The sequence below is a fragment of the Phalangium opilio genome, unplaced genomic scaffold (genome assembly GCF_054372755.1).
Source record: "Phalangium opilio isolate 3A_F unplaced genomic scaffold, DU_Popi_V2 ptg000217l_1, whole genome shotgun sequence".
In the NCBI taxonomy this organism is placed as follows: domain Eukaryota; kingdom Metazoa; phylum Arthropoda; class Arachnida; order Opiliones; family Phalangiidae; genus Phalangium; species Phalangium opilio.
In genome coordinates, this window is record NW_028324218.1 from 2,091,804 (window position 1) to 2,111,236 (window position 19,433).

At 36.9% G+C, this 19,433-nt stretch overlaps 1 protein-coding gene across 7 annotated transcripts; it reads left to right on the forward strand.

Annotated features, from left to right (window-relative positions):
• The first annotated feature begins 725 nt into the window (after positions 1 to 725).
• rdgB (retinal degeneration B) lies at positions 726 to 19,357 on the forward strand. Of its 7 annotated transcripts, none has more exons than XM_089856890.1 (20): positions 726 to 997; positions 4,631 to 5,259; positions 6,242 to 6,374; positions 6,820 to 7,023; positions 7,426 to 7,671; positions 8,615 to 9,127; positions 9,900 to 10,013; positions 10,133 to 10,231; positions 11,020 to 11,398; positions 12,257 to 12,820; positions 13,364 to 13,533; positions 13,647 to 13,817; positions 14,626 to 14,802; positions 15,756 to 15,904; positions 16,025 to 16,141; positions 16,916 to 17,202; positions 17,439 to 17,588; positions 17,664 to 17,847; positions 17,941 to 18,069; positions 18,588 to 19,357. In XM_089856890.1, the coding sequence occupies exons 2-20, from the start codon at positions 5,182 to 5,184 to the stop codon at positions 18,822 to 18,824; spliced, it is 4,101 nt and encodes a 1,366-aa protein (XP_089713016.1). In that variant the 5' UTR covers positions 726 to 997; positions 4,631 to 5,181; the 3' UTR covers positions 18,825 to 19,357. The 7 variants fall into 7 exon arrangements, with proteins under 7 accessions (XP_089713016.1, XP_089713020.1, XP_089713018.1 ...); XM_089856894.1 differs by having other exon boundaries at positions 13,400 to 13,533; XM_089856892.1 differs by having other exon boundaries at positions 9,900 to 10,007.
• The last annotated feature ends 76 nt before the right edge of the window (positions 19,358 to 19,433 follow it).

The following is a 19,433-nucleotide window of genomic DNA, read 5'->3' on the forward strand; positions in this document are numbered from 1 at the left end:
TAGGGTTAAGGTGGAAAACACTACCCGTCCATCCCATCTTTGTAGACAAATTATCCATTATGGTGTTTTGGGTACTTGAAAGTTCTGATTCCTTTGCTTGATCTTTCAATGTTGTGTTGTCCAAAACACATAATTCCAAACGTGCACTCAATTGATGAACTGATATTTCAAATGTTTTTATGGTAAAACCCCTTTCTTAGGGTATGATAATGGTCCAAATTCCAATACAAAGGGTACCCAAGTCCTGCCTGAACTGTCAATCTAAGCTACAGGCTGAGATTGGAAGTTTTTCAAATGCTTGTACTGACCAAAATATCACACCATCCAGCATTATGATGTATTCCATCGGATGCACCGTTGTTTAAAACATATTTCAAATACTATAATTATCTTTGTCACAATAATTATCACTATTAATTACACCACACTTGACAGGCGACTTGTTACTTGTAACGACGCGACGCCACGCGAGTGTCCACCTGTTGGGCAGCTCTGATTGGCTAGAATTGACGAAAAGCGCGGCAAAATATTTAAAATACTTTTAGTACCATTTTCACGTATAAATTAAGAGTTAATTGATTTTATTTATATGAATACAAGTAAAACGAGTAAAACTTTGGTATTTATTTCATTATATAAACATTACAATTCTAAATAAGACTATAAATTACATCAAAACGGTTTGAAATTTTCGCGCCCATTCTAAACCAATGAAATAAATTCCCTCCGAAGTAGGCGGAGCTTATCGAACGGTTTGAGACTCGCGATGTGGTTGCAAAATTCTCCCCGGAAAATAATTAAATTAACGCGATTTTAACTTACTTTAAGCGATAATTAAGTAAATTTTAACAAACTTTAATGCTGCGGAATCGATTTTGATGCCTATTTGTTGGATTAAATACGCGTTTGTGTACTAAAAACGATTATAAAGTGTCGGTTCTGTCGGATTACATTGTACTTGCCTAACAGAGAATGACTTTCGAAAGTAAATAATAACGTAAGTTAATTTATAAGTAATATTTCCAAGCATAACCGTTGTATTGTCCCTGTTATCACGTGATATTGTGAAAATATTACACATTTCTGTCACTTCTGTAAGCCTTGACGGTTTGTTTACAAAAATATTCTCACTTTCCCGGTCGTAACACAGATGGCGGAAGTCCTGTTATTATAATCAATAATAAACGTCACTGTTACGTCACCATTTTTAGAGAAGTTATACACGATAGATAGGTTAAGCAGCGATGTTGGTTAACTTATTTTATACTTTAAAATTATTAAGTCGTTTATCTATCTTGACAGTCATATCTTAATTTTATACATTGCTACTTTCGAACCTAAATTAAACATCTGATCAAAGTAAATGAATTTGTTTATATTTGACCACGTGATAAAAAGCTATAAGCGAGCCCATCATTCTCGGAAGAACCTTCCCTTCGTTTCCACCCCTTTGAATCTTAAGATGACCTAGAAATGGAATCTCCCCAAACCCATCCGAACTGGCAATCACCCTCTTACAATACCCTCGGTAAAAGATGAGAGAAGGAGAGTTTGGCGGCGGGACATCACGTGGCTCCTTGGTAAAGAATAGGGTTGAGTTTAACCTTTGGTATTTAGAAAGAACACGCCTCTTGCCCTTCCACCAAAGAGATATGCAGGCGCCAACACAATGCTTGCTCGCCTACCCCGGAAGAAGCCGATGTTATCGCTGCCCAAATTAAAACTGGCCCACCCTCCCTCCCTATTCTACCCGATGTTGACCTTGTAAAGGGTTCAAATACCAGCGATTTTAAAATTGTCATAAAGGTCATGTTGTTAAAATCTGCTATAGAGGAAAGGTCAGGGAAATTTACTGAGGTAGGCACTAGGCATATTGTCTTTCAAGTACCCTGCATATTTCTGGGAGATTGAATTGAATATATCTTAAGTTTCGTGACCGTAAAACTGCAAAATTGACATACTTGACTTGCACTAGAGGACCTTTATTCAAGGATCTTTGTAAATATATGCTATATAATGGGTTTTTTACATAAATCACACGCAGTAAAATATTTTTTAAAAATCCAAATTATTTTGTTTATTTTTCTTCCCAAATTCCGCCCCTTTCACGTGCTTTAATAATATGTTTCCCGCGCTTTCTGCTCGTGCCCCCTTTCACGCGCTTTGTTATATGTTTCCCGCGCTTTCCGCTCGCGCCCCCTTTCACGTGCGCTTTCCTTGACGTTTCCCGCGCTTTCTCCTCGCGCCACTTCATCCCATCATCTTTCCCGCTCTTTTAGACAAAAATAGAACTTGATTCTTGAGTATTTGAACAAATTCAATTAGACATAGCTTGACGTATTAAATCTGAAGTGTAGTTTATAGCTTAATTTAGATTAAAATAACATCTTATTTAAGCAGATTATGACAGACAGCATCCTGGTACCGTTTTATACCTCTATTTTAAAGTGAAAGCAAACCATACGGGATGTTGATGATTAAAAATCGCTATGTGATCGTTGACCGTATTCCAACTTCTCTTGTGTGTGTAGGCCTAAGTGTTTTTAGTTCCTGTTTCTTGTAATGGGGTGTTTAAGGGATAGTTTTTGACGGATATTGACACTTCAGGGGCTTGCTAAGTTGCTGCTTTCGATAAACCTATTTGTCTATCTTCATTAAGGCAAGGAGTAAAAACCCTCTTTTACAGATAAGATAAGAAATTTCATTCTGATTCTACCCACGCTCTTTATTTATTTTTGTTTTTCGAGTGTTCAGAACGGACGTTTCCTTTGATTTACGACATAGTTTTATATTAGAAATATGTAAAACGCGTTTCTTAAACAAGTAGTAACAAATTAGGTCAAAATTTTAGCCTACAAATCAATCTAATGGAAACTATAAGGCCTAATTTAAGCCAAACTTTAGCTTACAAATCTAACTAATGGTAATTATTAGGCCTACGTTTAGACTAAAAATCAATCTAATTAAAGGAAATTATTAGGCCTAATTTTAAACCTAAAATGTAAGGTATGTTATTAAAGAATCTGTAAGAAATTAGACCTAAATTTTAGCCTATAAATCAATCTAATGGCAATTATTAGGCCTAATATTAAGGCTACAAATCAATATAACTAATGACAATTATTAGGCTTATATTTTAGCCTTCAAATCAATCTAAATAATGGCAATATTTAGGCCTAAAATGTAAGAAATTAAGCCTAAATTTTAGCCTAAAAATTAAATACTAGCAAAAACACTCTTTAGGCTTAATTTTAAGCCTAAAAATATATATAAACGCGCACTTATTTTGAAGAAACTGTACGTTTTTAGCCACTAGTCTTTAGAATGGCCGGTTGTGTCTTTAGTGACGTAACATTTCATCCCCCTCCCCCTTGCTACGACGTACGGGATCTAGGAGCAAAATGGCTTCTCTGTAAAACAGCTCTCTCCGATCTTTCCCCGAAGTTCATATTAAAAGCGTTAAAACTATTTGCGAAATTATATTATAATTAAATCAGTGATTAATCTAATTAACGGTTTGTGTTAGTTCTAATTATGAACTGGTTGGAAATAGATAATTATTGGATATAAGATATCTACAATATCGTACAATATACGATCTTGGGTTAGTACAATATTTTTTTAGTATTTGTATTTCTTTATATTAGGCCTACTATTTCTGGTGTTATTTAATTTAATTTGAAAATTATTTAATATTATTTTAGGGGGGAAAGGCTTAGGGTTTATTACACGTTAAATTACCTCTAATTAATTTTAATGTATTAGTAAATATTAATATTAATTTAAACCATTATTATTCTTTACTTTCGATAAATATTCGAGCTTTAAATAATCTAAATTTAGGTAATTCCCAGGTGTTTATAAAAGGTAGTCTGTCTTATCTCTCAAAATTTAAACTAAAATAACTTCTCTCCCTTCAATGTAGAGGGTTTTTAAATCAAATAAACACTTCCCTGTAGTGTAAAGATGTTTGTATGGCATCTTCTTAAATGCTTCAGGGTTTTCTACAAATTTTCTAAAGGTGAAAACTGAAAAACCAAGGCCTAAGTCCCGTTTTATTTATATTAAAAAAAAAACTAAATACAAATAAGAAATAAAAGGTTAACTAGGTCATCCATGGATGGGTCTTGCTATTTTAGGTATTATTACGGAATTTTTATGACCAACCTAAAGCTATAATAGCTTTTAGGTCTATTTTTGGCCTAAAATGTTCTGCCAAAAGCTTAGCTTAACCCTTAACGGGCCAAAAGATAAGGTTGTATGTATGTATGTACCGTAACATCTTATTGGTTTCCATGGTAACCTCATCTCAACAGATCAAGGAGATGATGTTCTAGAAAGTATTGAATTCTCCAACAGTCATTTATTTCATAATAATGTCCCATATAGAGTAGTCAAATGTAACCATAATTGGCCTTACGTAAAGAAACGTGAATATTTTATACAGTTTTTAATTTTCAGTTCACGTAGTGGTACTTTTATTGTGTGTGAACTAAATTACGTATTGTCACGCGATGTCTTGTTTTAAATTATGATGGATTTATTATTTTAGGCTTAGCATTAGCATTTTCCGGGTTGAAGAAATGCCTTTATAATTATTATTATTATTCTTTCTTTAATTTTATTTCAGAATCCCTATTCCGAAATATTGACAGACAGACAATGTTGCCAACCGATTGGATACCCGCTCGTTTTCGTCTTTTACGGAGACCCCCACCGGAAATGGTGAAAGAAAAATATTGGGCGACGGCTTTTTCAAGCTTTCTAGCCAAGAGATTCCGCTTGAATAGACGAAGCGCTGCCTCAAATTCTGCAAGCGCCAACGATCAAGTAGCCAAACCCAGCTCGACCGTTCTATGGAAACGTGGTCCTGTCAGTCAGCGGCTTTAATCTAGCGCTTTTTCGCTGCTGTTAAAAATCACAAAAACGAAAACAAAAATTTAAATGACGCGGTTTCGGGAATGGGATTATAGTGCGTTTGTGACGTCATTCGAAACGTCGTCTGCTACCGCGTGAATTTCCGCCGAGGATTTTTTTGTTTTTTTCTGATTTTCTCGCGAACCGGTCTCGTATCTCTGCCGCTTGTGTGTGAAGTTGTTGTGCGATAAACTATGGATATGGATTAATTACGGTGGTGTAGTTTTAATTACGATTAACGTTTTAATCAAGATTAAAGTGATCATGCTCGTCAAGGAGTATAGGATACCGTTACCGGTAACCGTCGAGGAGTATCGCGTGGCTCAACTGTATATGATCGCGGTAAGTAAAGTTTTTATCTAAGCCTTGGTCATATTTATACACTTATGGGAAGAGTTTCAGCTGTTTTTAGTCTATTTTTGGCCTACTAATGTTATTTTCGGTGTATTTTGCGATTATTATAGAATGATAATTTATTTGAAATGTAGTTTTTAATTGTTTTTAAATTAATTAAAGAAGGTTTAGCGTTTTATTTGCATGTTTACATATGATTTTAATTAACTTAAGGTTACAATTTAAGAAGGAAACTTTTTTTGCAGTTGTTTTAAATAGAGTTTTAAGGGTTTTAAGTTACTTTTTAGCTTGCAATTAGTGTAATAGACTGGAAAGCTTTATTTTACATATTTAACTTGACTGCATAATCATATTTAAATGTTATTACACTGATTAGATTAGCCTATAATAATTATTTACCATATTTAAAACATTTAATTAAAGTTACTTCCAAGATTGCAATCATCAAATACAAAAAATTATTTATAATATAAACGAAATCATTTGCTCCATTGTTTATATGTAAATGTTTGATCAAAATGATTTTGAATTTTTTTATTGACACTTTGGGGTTTTTAATTTTAATTAACAATACCTCATTTATTTACTAATGCATTCTTGTGACACCGTTTTTATCAAAGTTAATACTAAATCACGTACCATATAGAATTGTAAAAATGTTTTTGGCAAGCTTCCTTTGTGCCTTTTCCTGTTGTTCAAGCCTATATCAGTTACATTTATTCAATTTTGACATCAATTTTATATTATCATTGTAAAAAAGACAATATAGCCTAGACGGTATTGTCAGGGGGAAGGAAATTTATCTTGCCCCTTTTAGCACGCGCTATCTATCGCACTCAACCCCTCAGAAAGTGTCCGACCTCTCGGGGGGTTATTTTATTGAATTTTTAGTTCATAACCTCCTTGTGATATTGCATATTTTTCAAATTTATTTATTTTCTTTCCAATATCAATTTATTTATAAATGTAGAAAAAGAGTCGGGAAGAATCAAAAGGGGCTGGTAGCGGGGTTGAAATTATTGTCAACGAACCTTACACCGATGGCCCTGGAGGAAGTGGTCAATATACTCATAAAATATACCATATTGGCAGTCATTTACCCGGTATGGTAAAAGATAAATATATTTATGTCTCATGAAAAATTAGTATTTTCTATATTAGACTTAGTTTTAGAGGTTAAATATAGTTAAATTAGATTTCTACACGTCTTAAGCTTTGCAACGAGTACTTACAAGCCATAGTTATGTGTAGTAATTACTCGCTTGGAAAATAAATCAAGATGGCGACCTCATTCCCGCCTGTAGGTTGATTTCCCTGCAAGTAATTTATGGAACTGTCTATAAGGCTCCGCCCCACGTTGTAGGTACTCATTTCAAAGCTATGGATGAGTAGATTATTAATGTTAATTGTAATTAAACTTAATTTTAAGCCTATTCGCGGTATTTTAAAAAATATAAAGTTTTTCATGAGGCATTATAGAAATTTTTGGGTTTTTGGAGTTTTTCTTGAGCTAAAGACTAAATAAGGGTTAATTTTAATTGGAACCAGGATGGTTCAAAGCTCTGTTACCAAAATCAGCATTAACGGTTGAAGAAGAAGCGTGGAACGCCTATCCTTACACCAAAACTCGTTACACTTGTCCGTTTGTTGAGAAATTCTTTCTAGAAATCGAAACGAAATATTTCGATGATTCCGGCGAACGAGATAACGTGTTTGATTTGAGTAACAGCGAAATTAGAAACCGAACTGTCGGTTAGTTCATTTAATTATCGTATAACTCACACAGCTAATAGGAATTATTGCGTAGCCATTCATTTTCACTCAACGTGACGAGGGCGGAGTTTATGGGAGGAGCTAGACTAATCATTATGCACGTGAAGCATTTTACCTAGCGAATAAGCTATCTCCTTGCGCGAGCGCACGCGCCTAGGAACTCGCGTTGCTACCCAACCAACCAATGAAATAGCAGTTAGAAAGACTCCATCTGAATTATGAGGCGCGTGACGGGGGTTCTCAAGCCCCTCTCACAAAACAAAACCCGAATTCATAGATATTAACATTTGCACGCAATGATTCCTAGTAGCTGTATGCATTCCTGGGGCTGATAATCCATATTGGGCGTTAATTAGCTTATTTAATTGGGGAAAATTTTAGATTTAATTGACGTAGTTAAAGACCAGTTATACGGAGGAGATTACAAACGAGAGGAAGATCCTAAAGTTTATGTTTCGGAGAAAACAAACCGTGGTCCGTTAAATGATAATTGGATCGAGGAATGCAACAGTCTGATACAAGATGGTGACAAAGACACGGCCATCATGTGCGCCTATAAATTGTGTCGGGTCGAGTTTAAGTATTGGGGGATGCAAAGCAAAATTGAAAAGTTTATTCATGATACCGGTAAGGATGCCTATCATTCTCCCGCGTCTTTAAGTTAGGGGCTCGAGTTCTAAAGAAATGATAACCGAGTATCAATACTAACAATGGAGGGATTGTGCCGATTTTCGTAACCCCGCTGGGGTAGAAGTTGAAGGGGTTCTAAGATACACAATAGAGAGCTCTCGGTTTGGGGAACGGGTTATGAATAATCCGATTCGTGACTGAGATAATTTTGACAGGCATACTGTCTGGTTGAATACGGAAGGAATGCTGAACCGTGGTTAGACTTAGGAGGGTGTGACGCATTATTCAGCCAACTGAAGGCTCTCTATATACATAGCTTTCGGTTTGGGGAGGGGCTAAGATTAGTGAGGTAATTTTGACGGACATATAGGTGGGTTGAATACGTGAGGAAAGCTGAATTAAACCAGAACCGTGGTAAGACTTAGGAGGGTGTGACGCATTGTTCAGCCAACTAAAAGCTCTCTATATACATAGCGTTCGGTTTGGGGAGGGGCTAAGATTCGTGACATAATTTCGACGGCCATACTGGTGGGTTGAATACGGAAGGAATGCTGAAATCCACCAACAAGGCTAGCAGAACCGTGACATACTACTCGGCCAACTGAAATCTCTCTATAGAGGTTATATCCTTAAGATGAATGCAAAAGTTTACTAGGAAAATATTTAAAATTCTTTCAATATTGTTTATCTTAATCAGGTAGTTAGAGCCCTTGCCACTTATGCTCGAAAATCGGTATGGTTCTACAGTTGGGACGTCCAGAAACTGACCAAATTGCGCCCCCCCCCCCAACACACGACACGAGCCCCGGGTCCCTAAAAAGAGTAACTGACCCAATTACTCCCTCTCTCAACGGCCCTGATTGTTAAGTCACGATGCTCGGTTGTCAGTTCATATGAACTCGGCCTTTAAATAATAATCCCCAACAAATCTCGTGACCAGCCCTTCGAAAAACGATGCTACGAGCCCATCGTCAAGCTTGGGCTTGGCAAGACGAATGGTTCGGTTTAACGATGGAAGACATTCGTCAAATTGAGAAAGAGACGCAAGAAGCTCTGGCTCGCAAAATGAATAATAACGAAGAGGACCAGGACGGGGATGATGACGACGATGACGAAGATTCGGGTCATCAACAAAGAGGTGGAAGTCTTCGAACCAGCGCTTCCGGAATTTCTTCCCAAGAAGTCGATTTGACCGCTATCGACAAGGACAAGGATTCGGCCATGGGCAATCACGAATTGTCCGCCGATTTACCCAAGAGCAGGAGTTCCTCTCCCAATCGTCCACTCTCCAATAAACCTCACGATCTCAACTTTGGTGGTGGAACCACGCAGCCCCCCTCATCGCATCCGCCTTTCAATTCCGAAGTTACGAGGCTTAAAGAAGAGGTCCCGGGTGATGGTAGAAGGAAACTGTGGTCAAGGAGTAATTCGAAATCGGCCTTACATTCTCCCAGTAAGTTGACCAGGGAGCCCAGCTGTCCTATAATTCCTATAAAATTAAATACTATATTTTTGAACCTGTCCTATATTATTATTATTATGCTATAATTTTTGATGAAAGGTCAGACTATAATATTCCCTATATATTTTTGATGCTTAGTTTGGGGTCTTAGTTTTCGTTTATAGTTTAGCATTATCAAATTTATTTTAATTAAAATTTAGTTATGGCTCTTTTAAAATAGAGATGACATTTGACTAGATTTGATCAGGCGGAGTTTGTGCTCAGGATTATTTTTTTAATTATATTATATCAATTTAATTTAGTTCCTCTGAATTTTCAAAAAGTAAAATCCCCAATTTGTTATTTTTTGGGTTGAGATTTTTCTACATAATTACATCAAGAAGTGATGGCTAGTTTATTAGGGAGAAGTTATAAGATGCCTAAGTATTCGCGCGCGCCATAGTCCTGCAGTCCCCCTTTCAAAATACAAGGGGGGATGTAAAAGGAGGCACCGGGTTATTTCGCCTCCTCTCCTCAGTCGGAAAATATGACTGTAATTTTTTCTCATTCGCGTCGCGCTGACGTGCACGAGTTTTCAAGAACCAATGAGATGCTGGTTGTAATTTAGAGGCGGGAATTAACTCCGGACCTACGTAACGTTTGGACTGGAGATAAAGAGCTACAAATGTGGCACGCGAATTTATACCTTCTCCCTAATAAACAAACTAGATATCGCTTCTTGGTTTAAGACAAAATGGTCTGTTCGCGTCTCTTTGATAAAAAGGCGGCAGTTCAACAAAGAGCTTCGACGTTCAACTGTCCAATTGGAGAATGGGCAGTATCGTCCGTGATTCCGAAACCAGTTCCGATGAAGAGTTTTACGACGCGGAAGGTACTGGTAATTATTGTTTTGGTGGTCTTTTTTCAATATTCCGTCACTTGTATAATTAAATTAATACGTTTGTTTTTTAATTAATGAATATTTCGTTGTTGTTTATTTGTTTACTTTCAATCCAGACGCTGATTTCCCATCTTTAAGTAAATGGAGTTCCTTAGAGGCGGTGGTTAATACGGACGATGACCGTGGGACACCCGATTCGATCGACGCCGCAGACGGTATTATAATTATTACTATTTTTAATTTTTTAAATTTAATTGGAAAATTAGTTATTGGAATTTTTGATTGATTGATTTTCTTAAATTTTTGGAAATTCTTTAAATTAATTTCGTAGAATCTACTCAAACCTAAATTGACCTTTCACCCTTTTTATGCACGCTTCTTTCAAATAATTTCTATTTAGTTAATTTTATGTTTATTTATTGGTACTTAATTGCACTTTTAAAGCAAATGCATGGAATTGCTTTTTTTAAATAAAAAATTATTTGTCGATGCAATTGCATGGTTTTTAATATTTTGGTTTGCGTTTTTACATTTGTTTTTTTTATGCATGAGCACTAATTTTAATTAATTTTTCTAATTAGAATTAGATATAATTTAAAATTTTTTAGGTTTAGATTTCACTAATTTAATTTTTTTCGTAGAGATTTTTAAAGTTTAAGTTAAAATTAATCAAATCATTATCACACTCAAAATTAATTAATTACCGGTCATCAAATTAATAATTAAACTTTAGCGATAGAAATTATAACCAAATTTTTAATAAAATTAATCCAAAAAACCATGAATTTTATTTCTTTTTTTTTAATAATTAATTTTTAATTATTTAATTAATTATTTAATTAATCAACGCACTATATCTCTTTTCTTTCTTTCTTTTTTTCGCTTTTCTTCTTTCGTTTTAATTTGACCAAAAAAATAAAATAAATCCACAAAAATAAAAACAAAAAACAACCATGATTGCCATTGCAACACACACTTGCGCTTATTTGTTGCGGTCACCCAGAAGAAGAAAGCATATTTTCATCAGCTTTCATCCGCAAAGTGCAATCGGAGCACGCGCATCACGGCCGTCCAAGCTTAATGACCAATACGACTACGACGGCGTCAACGGGCAGCGTTGACCACTCACTCCCCGATTCGCCTACCGCTTCACCCGCCCACCAGACTTGCTCCACTTCCGTCTTGGTCCTGGTCGTCCACGCCGGTTGCGTCTTGGACCCGGGGTTGGAACAGGCAGCCGGCAAAAGATCTGACGTCACCACCTTTAAAACGGCTTTCGATAACGTCATCAAGACGCATTATCCCAATATGGATAAGAGAGTCGTTATTCGATTGGTCAATTGTCCGCCAATCTGCTCCGAGGCCTTAGCAGTGTTGTCCAGGTTAGTGAATGATTTTTTTCTTGACCCCCTGATTGAGCTAGACCAAAGTATTTAGTATCTTTGGATAGAGGACAGTTAGCTGTATCATATACCCAAGGGTTTTCCCTGGAGGTTTTGTTAAACTGGAGTTATGACGTTCCGAAATTGAAGTTTTGATCGCGATATACTCTAGAAAATATTGCGATGTTAATTTATTTAAAGTTGATTATCTCGGCCCGTGATTGGTTTAGAATTATGTTTTTAGTATCGTTGGATAGAGAACAATTAGGGCTATCATATACTCAAGAGATTTCTCTGGAAGTGTCGTTGGACTAGGGTTATGACTTTTCAAATTAGTCGTGTCGGTCGGGAACCGCTGGAAAATTGCGTCATGTTGTTTTATTCAAAATTGATTATCTCGGTCTGTGATTGGTTTAGAATTATGTTTTTAGTATCGTTGGATAGAGGACAATTCGTTCTATCATATACTCAAGGGATTTCCTTGGAGTTGTTGTTGAAGTAGAGTTATGACGTTCCGAAGTTGGAGTCTCAGTCGGAAACCGCTGGAAATTTGCGTCATGTTGTTTTATTCAAAGTTGTTTATCTCGGTCCGTGATTGGTGTAGGAGTATGTTTTTAGTATCGTTGGATAGAGTACAATTAGGTCTATCTTATACCCAAGGGATTTCCCTGGAGGTGTCGTTGAACTAGAGTTATGACGTCCCAAAGTTGAAGTTCACGTCGCCATACGCTGAAAAATAACGCTATGTTATTTTAAATATTCAAAGTTGATTAATTATCTCTTCCCCGAAATACTTCATCGTATCTTTCAAAGTTTAAAGGTCAAATCCCCCTCTTTTTCCCATTTTCTCTGGTCCAGTTTAAGTCCGTATAGTTTTCAATCATCGCCATCAGCAATTGATGGTGTTCACCATACTTACGATTCGGTCCCATTGGGTGCTCTATCCTTATTCGGTATATCTTCCGCCGAATACCAAGAAAACGTCTCTAGGGTAATCGCGACGGCTAATTTGACCTACCACGAGTTCTTGCGGTCCGAAGAAGGAACCGGTTTCACTGGACAAATTGTTATGGTCGGAGACAGCGTCGGTGCTATTTTGGGTTACGATTCCTTGTGTCGAACGACGCAGTACAGCCATTACGGAAGTGAAACCAGTATAGCCGAAATGGACAATGGGAATCAAGTGACGCCGACACCGACCCCTCAACATTCCCCCGCTTCGGGTCCGTGTCCGACACCCAATAATCAACCCGTTTGCCCAAGAACAAACCCCTTGATCTCTATTAGCGATGGTAGTGGTAATGACGAATGCGAAGATGCCTCCATCAATCATAAAGTCAGGATTAGCGCACCCAATAGAATCTACCGCAAGTCCCATTCGCATCCTCAAGATCCTGACGCTGCTCATCATGACCCCTTTTCGTAAGTTTGTTTATTTATTTTTAATCTTTTAGATTAATCTATTAGATAAGTCCTTAGTAACATCATAGAACCATTAGTTTATAAGTGATATGTTCGCTCCATAAGTATGATATGCACTACCTATACTGTTAGTAACGCTACTGAGAGACTTACAAGTGAGAGCTCGAGATAACTAGTTCGACTCAGGGAGAACGACGGAGAGCGAGTCAATTGAAGTCCTAAGTACACTCGGTGCATGGTGGTTAATTAATTTTGCAGCTAGGACCTATTCCATCTAGGCACTCCTATTTACTCCGCATTACTAAGCCCCCTTTGACAGCAGCGCCACCTCACTCACTCACCAGGCCCCTCCCTAGCTCGCTTTACCTCCTCTCGAATCCATGACCTACCTCACTCACTCACTCACTCACTTCAAATTCATTACAAGCCTTTCAATTTCTAAGTTACCAGAGATTAATTAAACAAACTTATGGAAGGAACATAACATATCTTATAAACTTAGGTTATGATGTGTAGACCAATTGTATTCGTTTCTATCTGAAGATACTCTCGCTTATTGGCTGCTCCGCCTCCACGTAGGAGGAGTTCCTGTTCAAGCGATCAAAGTACTCATCATCGACTCGACTTTGAAGTCACTGATCTATTCGCTTTTGGGTCTCCTTTGGGAACCATATTGGCCTACCGAAAAATGCTCTTTTTTGACGAGAAAAATAGTCAGTACTTTTCTGTTTATTTATCCATTTAATTAATTTCATTTTCAGCAATGTTCCGTATTAATTAATAGATGGTAATTAAGGAATTTTGTCTTTGTTTGTTCTTATCTTAGCTCCTCCACCACGACCGATGTGCGGTCAAGTTTACAACCTATTCCATCCAACTGATCCGTCTGCCGCGAGAATAGAGCCACTTTTGCACGCTCGTTTCGCGCACTTGCCTCCCGTGACTGTCCCCAAGTACCAGAAGTACCCGTTAGGTGATGGTCAACCCATACATTTGCGTAAGTACCATAGTTATAAACACTTTTCTCTCCCATTCCCCCTTACCCTGTAAAAAACACAAGTTCGGGGTCTTTTGATTTTTACCATAAGTATTTGTCATCATGACCTCTAAAACGTCCTTGAAGGTCATGATGACTTTATATCGCGGTATTTCAGTTTATGACAATTCAAGAATAAATTAACCAATAGCCTTAATACGAGTATTTAACAAATGCAAGACTAAATTCGCCAATGGAGTATTTAACAATGTGAGCCATCATGACCTCTAAAACGTCCTTGAAGGTCATGATGACTTTATATCGCGGAATTTCAATTTATGACAATTCAAGAATAGATTAACCAATAACCTTAATACGAGTATTTAAGAAATTCAAGATTAAATTAACCAATAGAGTATTTAACAAAGTGAGCCATCATGACCTCTAAAACCTCCTTGAAGGTCATGATGACTTTATATCGTAATTTCAATTTATGACAATTCAATAATAAATTAACCATTAGCCTTAATACGAGTATTTAAGAAAGTGAGCCATCATGACCTCTAAAATGTCCTAATCCTTGGAAGGTCATGATGACTTTGTATTACAATTCAAGACTAAATTAACCAATAAACTAAATAACAGTATCATGACCTCTTAAACGTCCTTGAAGGTCATGATGACGGTCTCAAAGGACCCTGTAAAGTATCCCAAGCTTTTGTGAACTAGAGATTTTATTAGTACTTAGTTATAATTGCAAAATACAGTAGTAAACAGCAGTACAATACAATATGCCACTGGTTGTGTATTTTTACCGTTTGTTAACCAGTGGAGTACGTGCAAACCCACTCGCACGTATTTCTAGACAGTTGCCTGAGCTGCAACCCGAGCACATTTTGCGTAGGTGGTGGTGGTGGTATCCATGGGAGGCGTACCAGCGAAGCCAGCATTACTAGCACCATGTCAGGAATGATAGACAATCTACCCTTAGCCACCATTTCAGCCAGTGAGAACATAATCAATTCAGACTTTTATTAAAACCACCATAAGTTTTTTCGTTTTGTTTTTTGTACCTTGCCTTTTAGGCTTAGGTGCCTTAGATTTTTGTTTCAGCTTAGTGTCCTCAATTTTTTGCACGATACATTTTTTGGTTCTTTTTGAATGTACCTGATCCAAGTTTTTTGCGCATTAATTTTGAGCAGATTAATTAACTAAACTAACCAAAGTAACACTTAAAACGTTCCCGTAAATCGTTTTAAAGTTAATTTAAGCTTATAATTTTAATGTTTTAAACGCTTATGTTGTGTATTCGTAAAAATACATGATATAGTTTATATTATTATGTTTTAATTGGTTAAAGAATCAGTTTATACTGTTTTTTTAAATTTATTTCATGTTTTCTATCAAAAATTTTGAAGTACGTTATGTTCTAAGCATAAGTTTATAAGTGATATTTTCGCTCCATAAGTATGATAGGCACTACCTATACAAGTTCGTAATTACTTCTGAGAGACTTAGAGCAGCTCGAGATAACTAGTTCGAGAAGGAGAACGAGGGGGAGCGAGAATTGAATTGAAGTCCTAAGTACACTCGGTGCCGGTGGTGGTTAATTAATTTTGCAGTTAGGACCTATTCCATCTAGGCACTCCTATTTAGTCCGCATTACTAAGCCCAAATTTGACAGCAGCGCCACCTCACTCACCAGGACCCTCCCTCGCTTTACCTCCTCGAATCTATGACCTACCTCACTCACTCACTTCAAATTCATTACAAGCCTTTCAGTTTCTAAGTTACCAGAGATTAATTAAACAAACTTATGGAAGGAACATAACATATCACTTATAAACTTATGGCTGCGGTTATATCCATTTATTTCGTACGTGTTTTTGTTTGAGGCCAAAATATCTTTGGGGGAATATTCGGTGGTTGAATGGTTTTAATGTTGTTACTCGCGTACAGTCACTCAAAAATGGTGGGGATCCAAGAGAATAGATTACGCATTATATTGTCCAGAAGCGTTGGCTAACTTCCCAACGGTCAGTTTACCGCATTTATTTCACGCTAGTTATTGGGAATCTACCGATGTGGTCGCCTTCATGCTTAGACAGGTGAATTTTCAATTTCTTCTCGCTCAATATCTAATTCTAAAACAGTCCCCAACCAATGATGACGTACTCTGATCGTTACTAGTCTCTTAATGATCGCTATTGGTCAATTACTTTGTACAGTTCTTACGCATCGACAGTTTAGTCGTATCGGCCGACGGTGATCGCGAACCCTCGACCTTTGTCCCAACACAACCCCGAGAAAAATGGATGAAGAAACGAACTTCTGTTAAAATTAAGGTAGGGCCAAACGTTTTCGTTATTATCCTTTGCAATTTATGTCACCTTTCCCTTACCAACCCCCCCTCCTTCCCCAACTAATTAATCAAATACCGTTCCTTGTTAACTATTTCACATAATTAATTTTAAGTATTTGCTCGAACTATTTTGGGGCTGATCGTACACTGTTATGGCTAGCTAATACCATCCAGAATTACATACAGCTACTAGTAATCATTGTGTGTAAGCCGATGCATTTTTCTCAAGATATTTAGGCGGGGTTTGTGGGCGGAGCTAGCTAGACTAATCATTATATATGGCGAATTAATAATCTAACTCGCCGCGTATTGCACATATGATCTCGCGTTGCTACCCAACCCAACCAATGAAACGACACAGTTAGAAAGACGTCATCAGAATTATGAGACGTGACGGTCACGTCTCAAGTCCGGCCCACAAGGCCCCCGCATAGAAATTAACTTGGGACGCAATAATTCCTAGTAGCAGTATTTATTCCTACTAATACTATAGACAATAGTGTTAATTAACTATATCACCAATTAATATTAATTATTATCGCTTTAAATAGTAAAAAAATGTATATTTTCAAAGTTGTTAATGAACCTTAAACCCGGTTTGCAGTTGAAATTACCAAATTTACTGTTACACGGTTTTTACAGAATGTCGTAGTTGTGTGATATCCCGGTTGAGTTAACGTAATTAAAATAATTATAGGTTTAATTGGGTAGAATTAAGAGCGTTAAAAAAGCCTTTCATCGTTTCTATACGCTTTAGTTTACCTTTTGTAAAAATCAGAATGTAACCGCAAATCACCGTGCCAATGACGTAATCGTCAAAGAGGGTTGTCCTCAAGTATTAACGGCGCGCTTCATGTACGGACCATTGGACGTCGTAGCTTTAACCGGGGAAAATGTTGATATTCATATTATGAAAGATCAAAGGACGGGAGAATGGAGTGTCTTAGGTACAGAGACAACTGATAAAAGCGGCAGAGTTACTTACACGATACCTAAAGATAAAGCCATGGGTTATGGTATCTTTCCCGTCAAGATGGTGGTCAGGTAGGTGGGCAGGCGGACAGGTCTACCACGTGTTCCAAAAAGTGCTCCATGGGTAACTATAGTTTGCAGAAGTACATGATGCAGTGGGATGCATAGCCATCTATGCATACCACTGCATCATGTACTTCGGCAAACTATAATTACCCAGGACATCTTTTTGGAACACCGTGTAGATGGTAGAACATCGTTGCATTCAAGGGTTTTCTTGAATGAACTTTGAACCTTGTTTACCAAAGGGGTGATCACACGTCAATAGACTTTTTCTTGGCGGTTGTACCACCAAAAACGGAATCGGTTGTTTTCAGTATTGATGGTTCTTTTACGGCCAGCGTCTCAGTTACCGGTAGAGACCCCAAGGTGCGAGCCGGGGCGGTTGATGTTGTCAGGTGGGTTTTGTTTTAGCGATTTAGTTGCGTTGGAGGAACGGTGTGTTGAGGTTTAATTGTTAAATGGCAATTCAGACATTGGCAAGAATTGGGTTTCTTGATAATTTATATAACTGGTCGACCTGATATGCAACAACAAAAGGTTGTCGCTTGGTTGGCCCAGCATAATTTCCCTCATGGTCTTGTCTCATTCGCCGAAGGGATTTCTACAGATCCCTTAAGACATAAAGCGGATTTCTTAAAGAATCTTAAAACGAATGTAATTAATTCAATTAATTGTTTGTTTATCTTTAATTGGGGTTCTTTTGGTGGTAATCTAATAACTGGTCGATGTCTTTTGCCTTTAACAAAGGCCGATATGTTATTTTACGCTGCATATGGCTCGAGCAAGGATATCTGGGTCTATTCATCCATTGGAATTGCCGCTGATAAAATATTTACTGTGGGGAAGGTCTCCAAGAAACAGCATAATCTAGCAACTGTACGTTCTTTTCTTAACTTCTTATTGTTGTACAAGAACAACTTTAGTTAGGCGTAATTTAATTTGCCAAGTTTATAATTGAATTTTGAGTCTCTTTGCGATTATATTAGCTTTATACTCGTAATTAGCTTTCATTTGAGTACTTACAAGCCATAGTTTCAAGGTATTCAATTGTGACAGCAAAATGAGTGGTCTGTGGTCACTTGATTATTAAAATTACCATTTGAAAGATCAATCTTAAACAAACCCTATGACTAGACGAGTGTTCTACTTATAATTAGCTTCCATATGAGAACTTACAAGCCATAGTTTCAAGGAATCAAACTTCGAGTGGTCACTTATGTCCGAAAATGACCATTTGAGAGGTCAGTCTTAAACAAAACCTATGATGTAGGTACTCAAATTAAAGCCCGCATTGCGCTCTTTATCACTATACATCTTAGAAAGTCCTACATTACGTCTATAACCGACAAAACCGAAAATTAATACGAATTCGCGCAAATATAAATGTATTTAAGGTGTTGACCGAGGGCTACGCCGCTCATCTGAGCGACCTGAAAGCCGCCGGTGGGTCACGTCCAGCCCAAGGAAATGCTCGTATGATAATACCAAGGGGGTGTTTTAGTTTACCGGGAGTTGGTAGAGGAGCGTTGCGTCAAAGACGCTCCGCTAAAAGAACAACGTCTTACCCCTTTTCCCCCGGTGACGCGAAAAATAGAAACCCATCACCAAACAAACCCATAAATAAAGTATAGTCGGATCACCTCCTTTCCGAACTCAATGTTGAATTATCGTCGTCGTTTGAAACAACAGTTTAATTTCAAAAAAAAAACCAAAAACAAATTTGAAATACACGTTTTTTTTCCTTTTAAACGCGGGCTACGTTTACTCAGGAAAAAATAAACAAATAAATAAAGACGCAAAAATAAATAAACAAACAAACAAAACCCTAAAATCAACACGCGTGAATTCTAGTCAAATTTCGGACACTCATTAACCATTACAGATTATTCAATATTGTTTAATTAAAAGTAAACAAAAACAAAATGCCGGAATTGAATTGTTTGCAACGTCATAATACAATACCAATACGTATTTTTCAAATATTAATCTCTCTACTCATTTAAGTAAACAAACAAATAAATAAACAAACAATGCTGGTCACAAATCAATAGGGTATTTTTTTTAAATACCCGAATTAATACGTTAATTTTAATCATACGTTGTTACTCGTTTATTTAAATTAATTTAATTGACATTAAATTTAATTAAGTCATATTGATCATAAGTTTGTCGAGCTTGTTTTGTTTTTGGGGCGGAATTAATTATAATTAAAAAAACTTAAGTCTTAAGTAGATTTTAGC

Coding starts and splice junctions, on each gene's coding strand:
- rdgB (XM_089856890.1), top strand. CDS start 5,182: ATGCTCGTCAAGGAGTATAGGATACCGTTACCGGTAACCGTCGAGGAG. Junction 10,014..10,132: donor TTACGACGCGGAAGGTACTG/GTAATTATTGTT, acceptor CTTTCAATCCAG/ACGCTGATTTCCCATCTTTA. Junction 14,803..15,755: donor CTTAGCCACCATTTCAGCCA/GTGAGAACATAA, acceptor ACTCGCGTACAG/TCACTCAAAAATGGTGGGGA.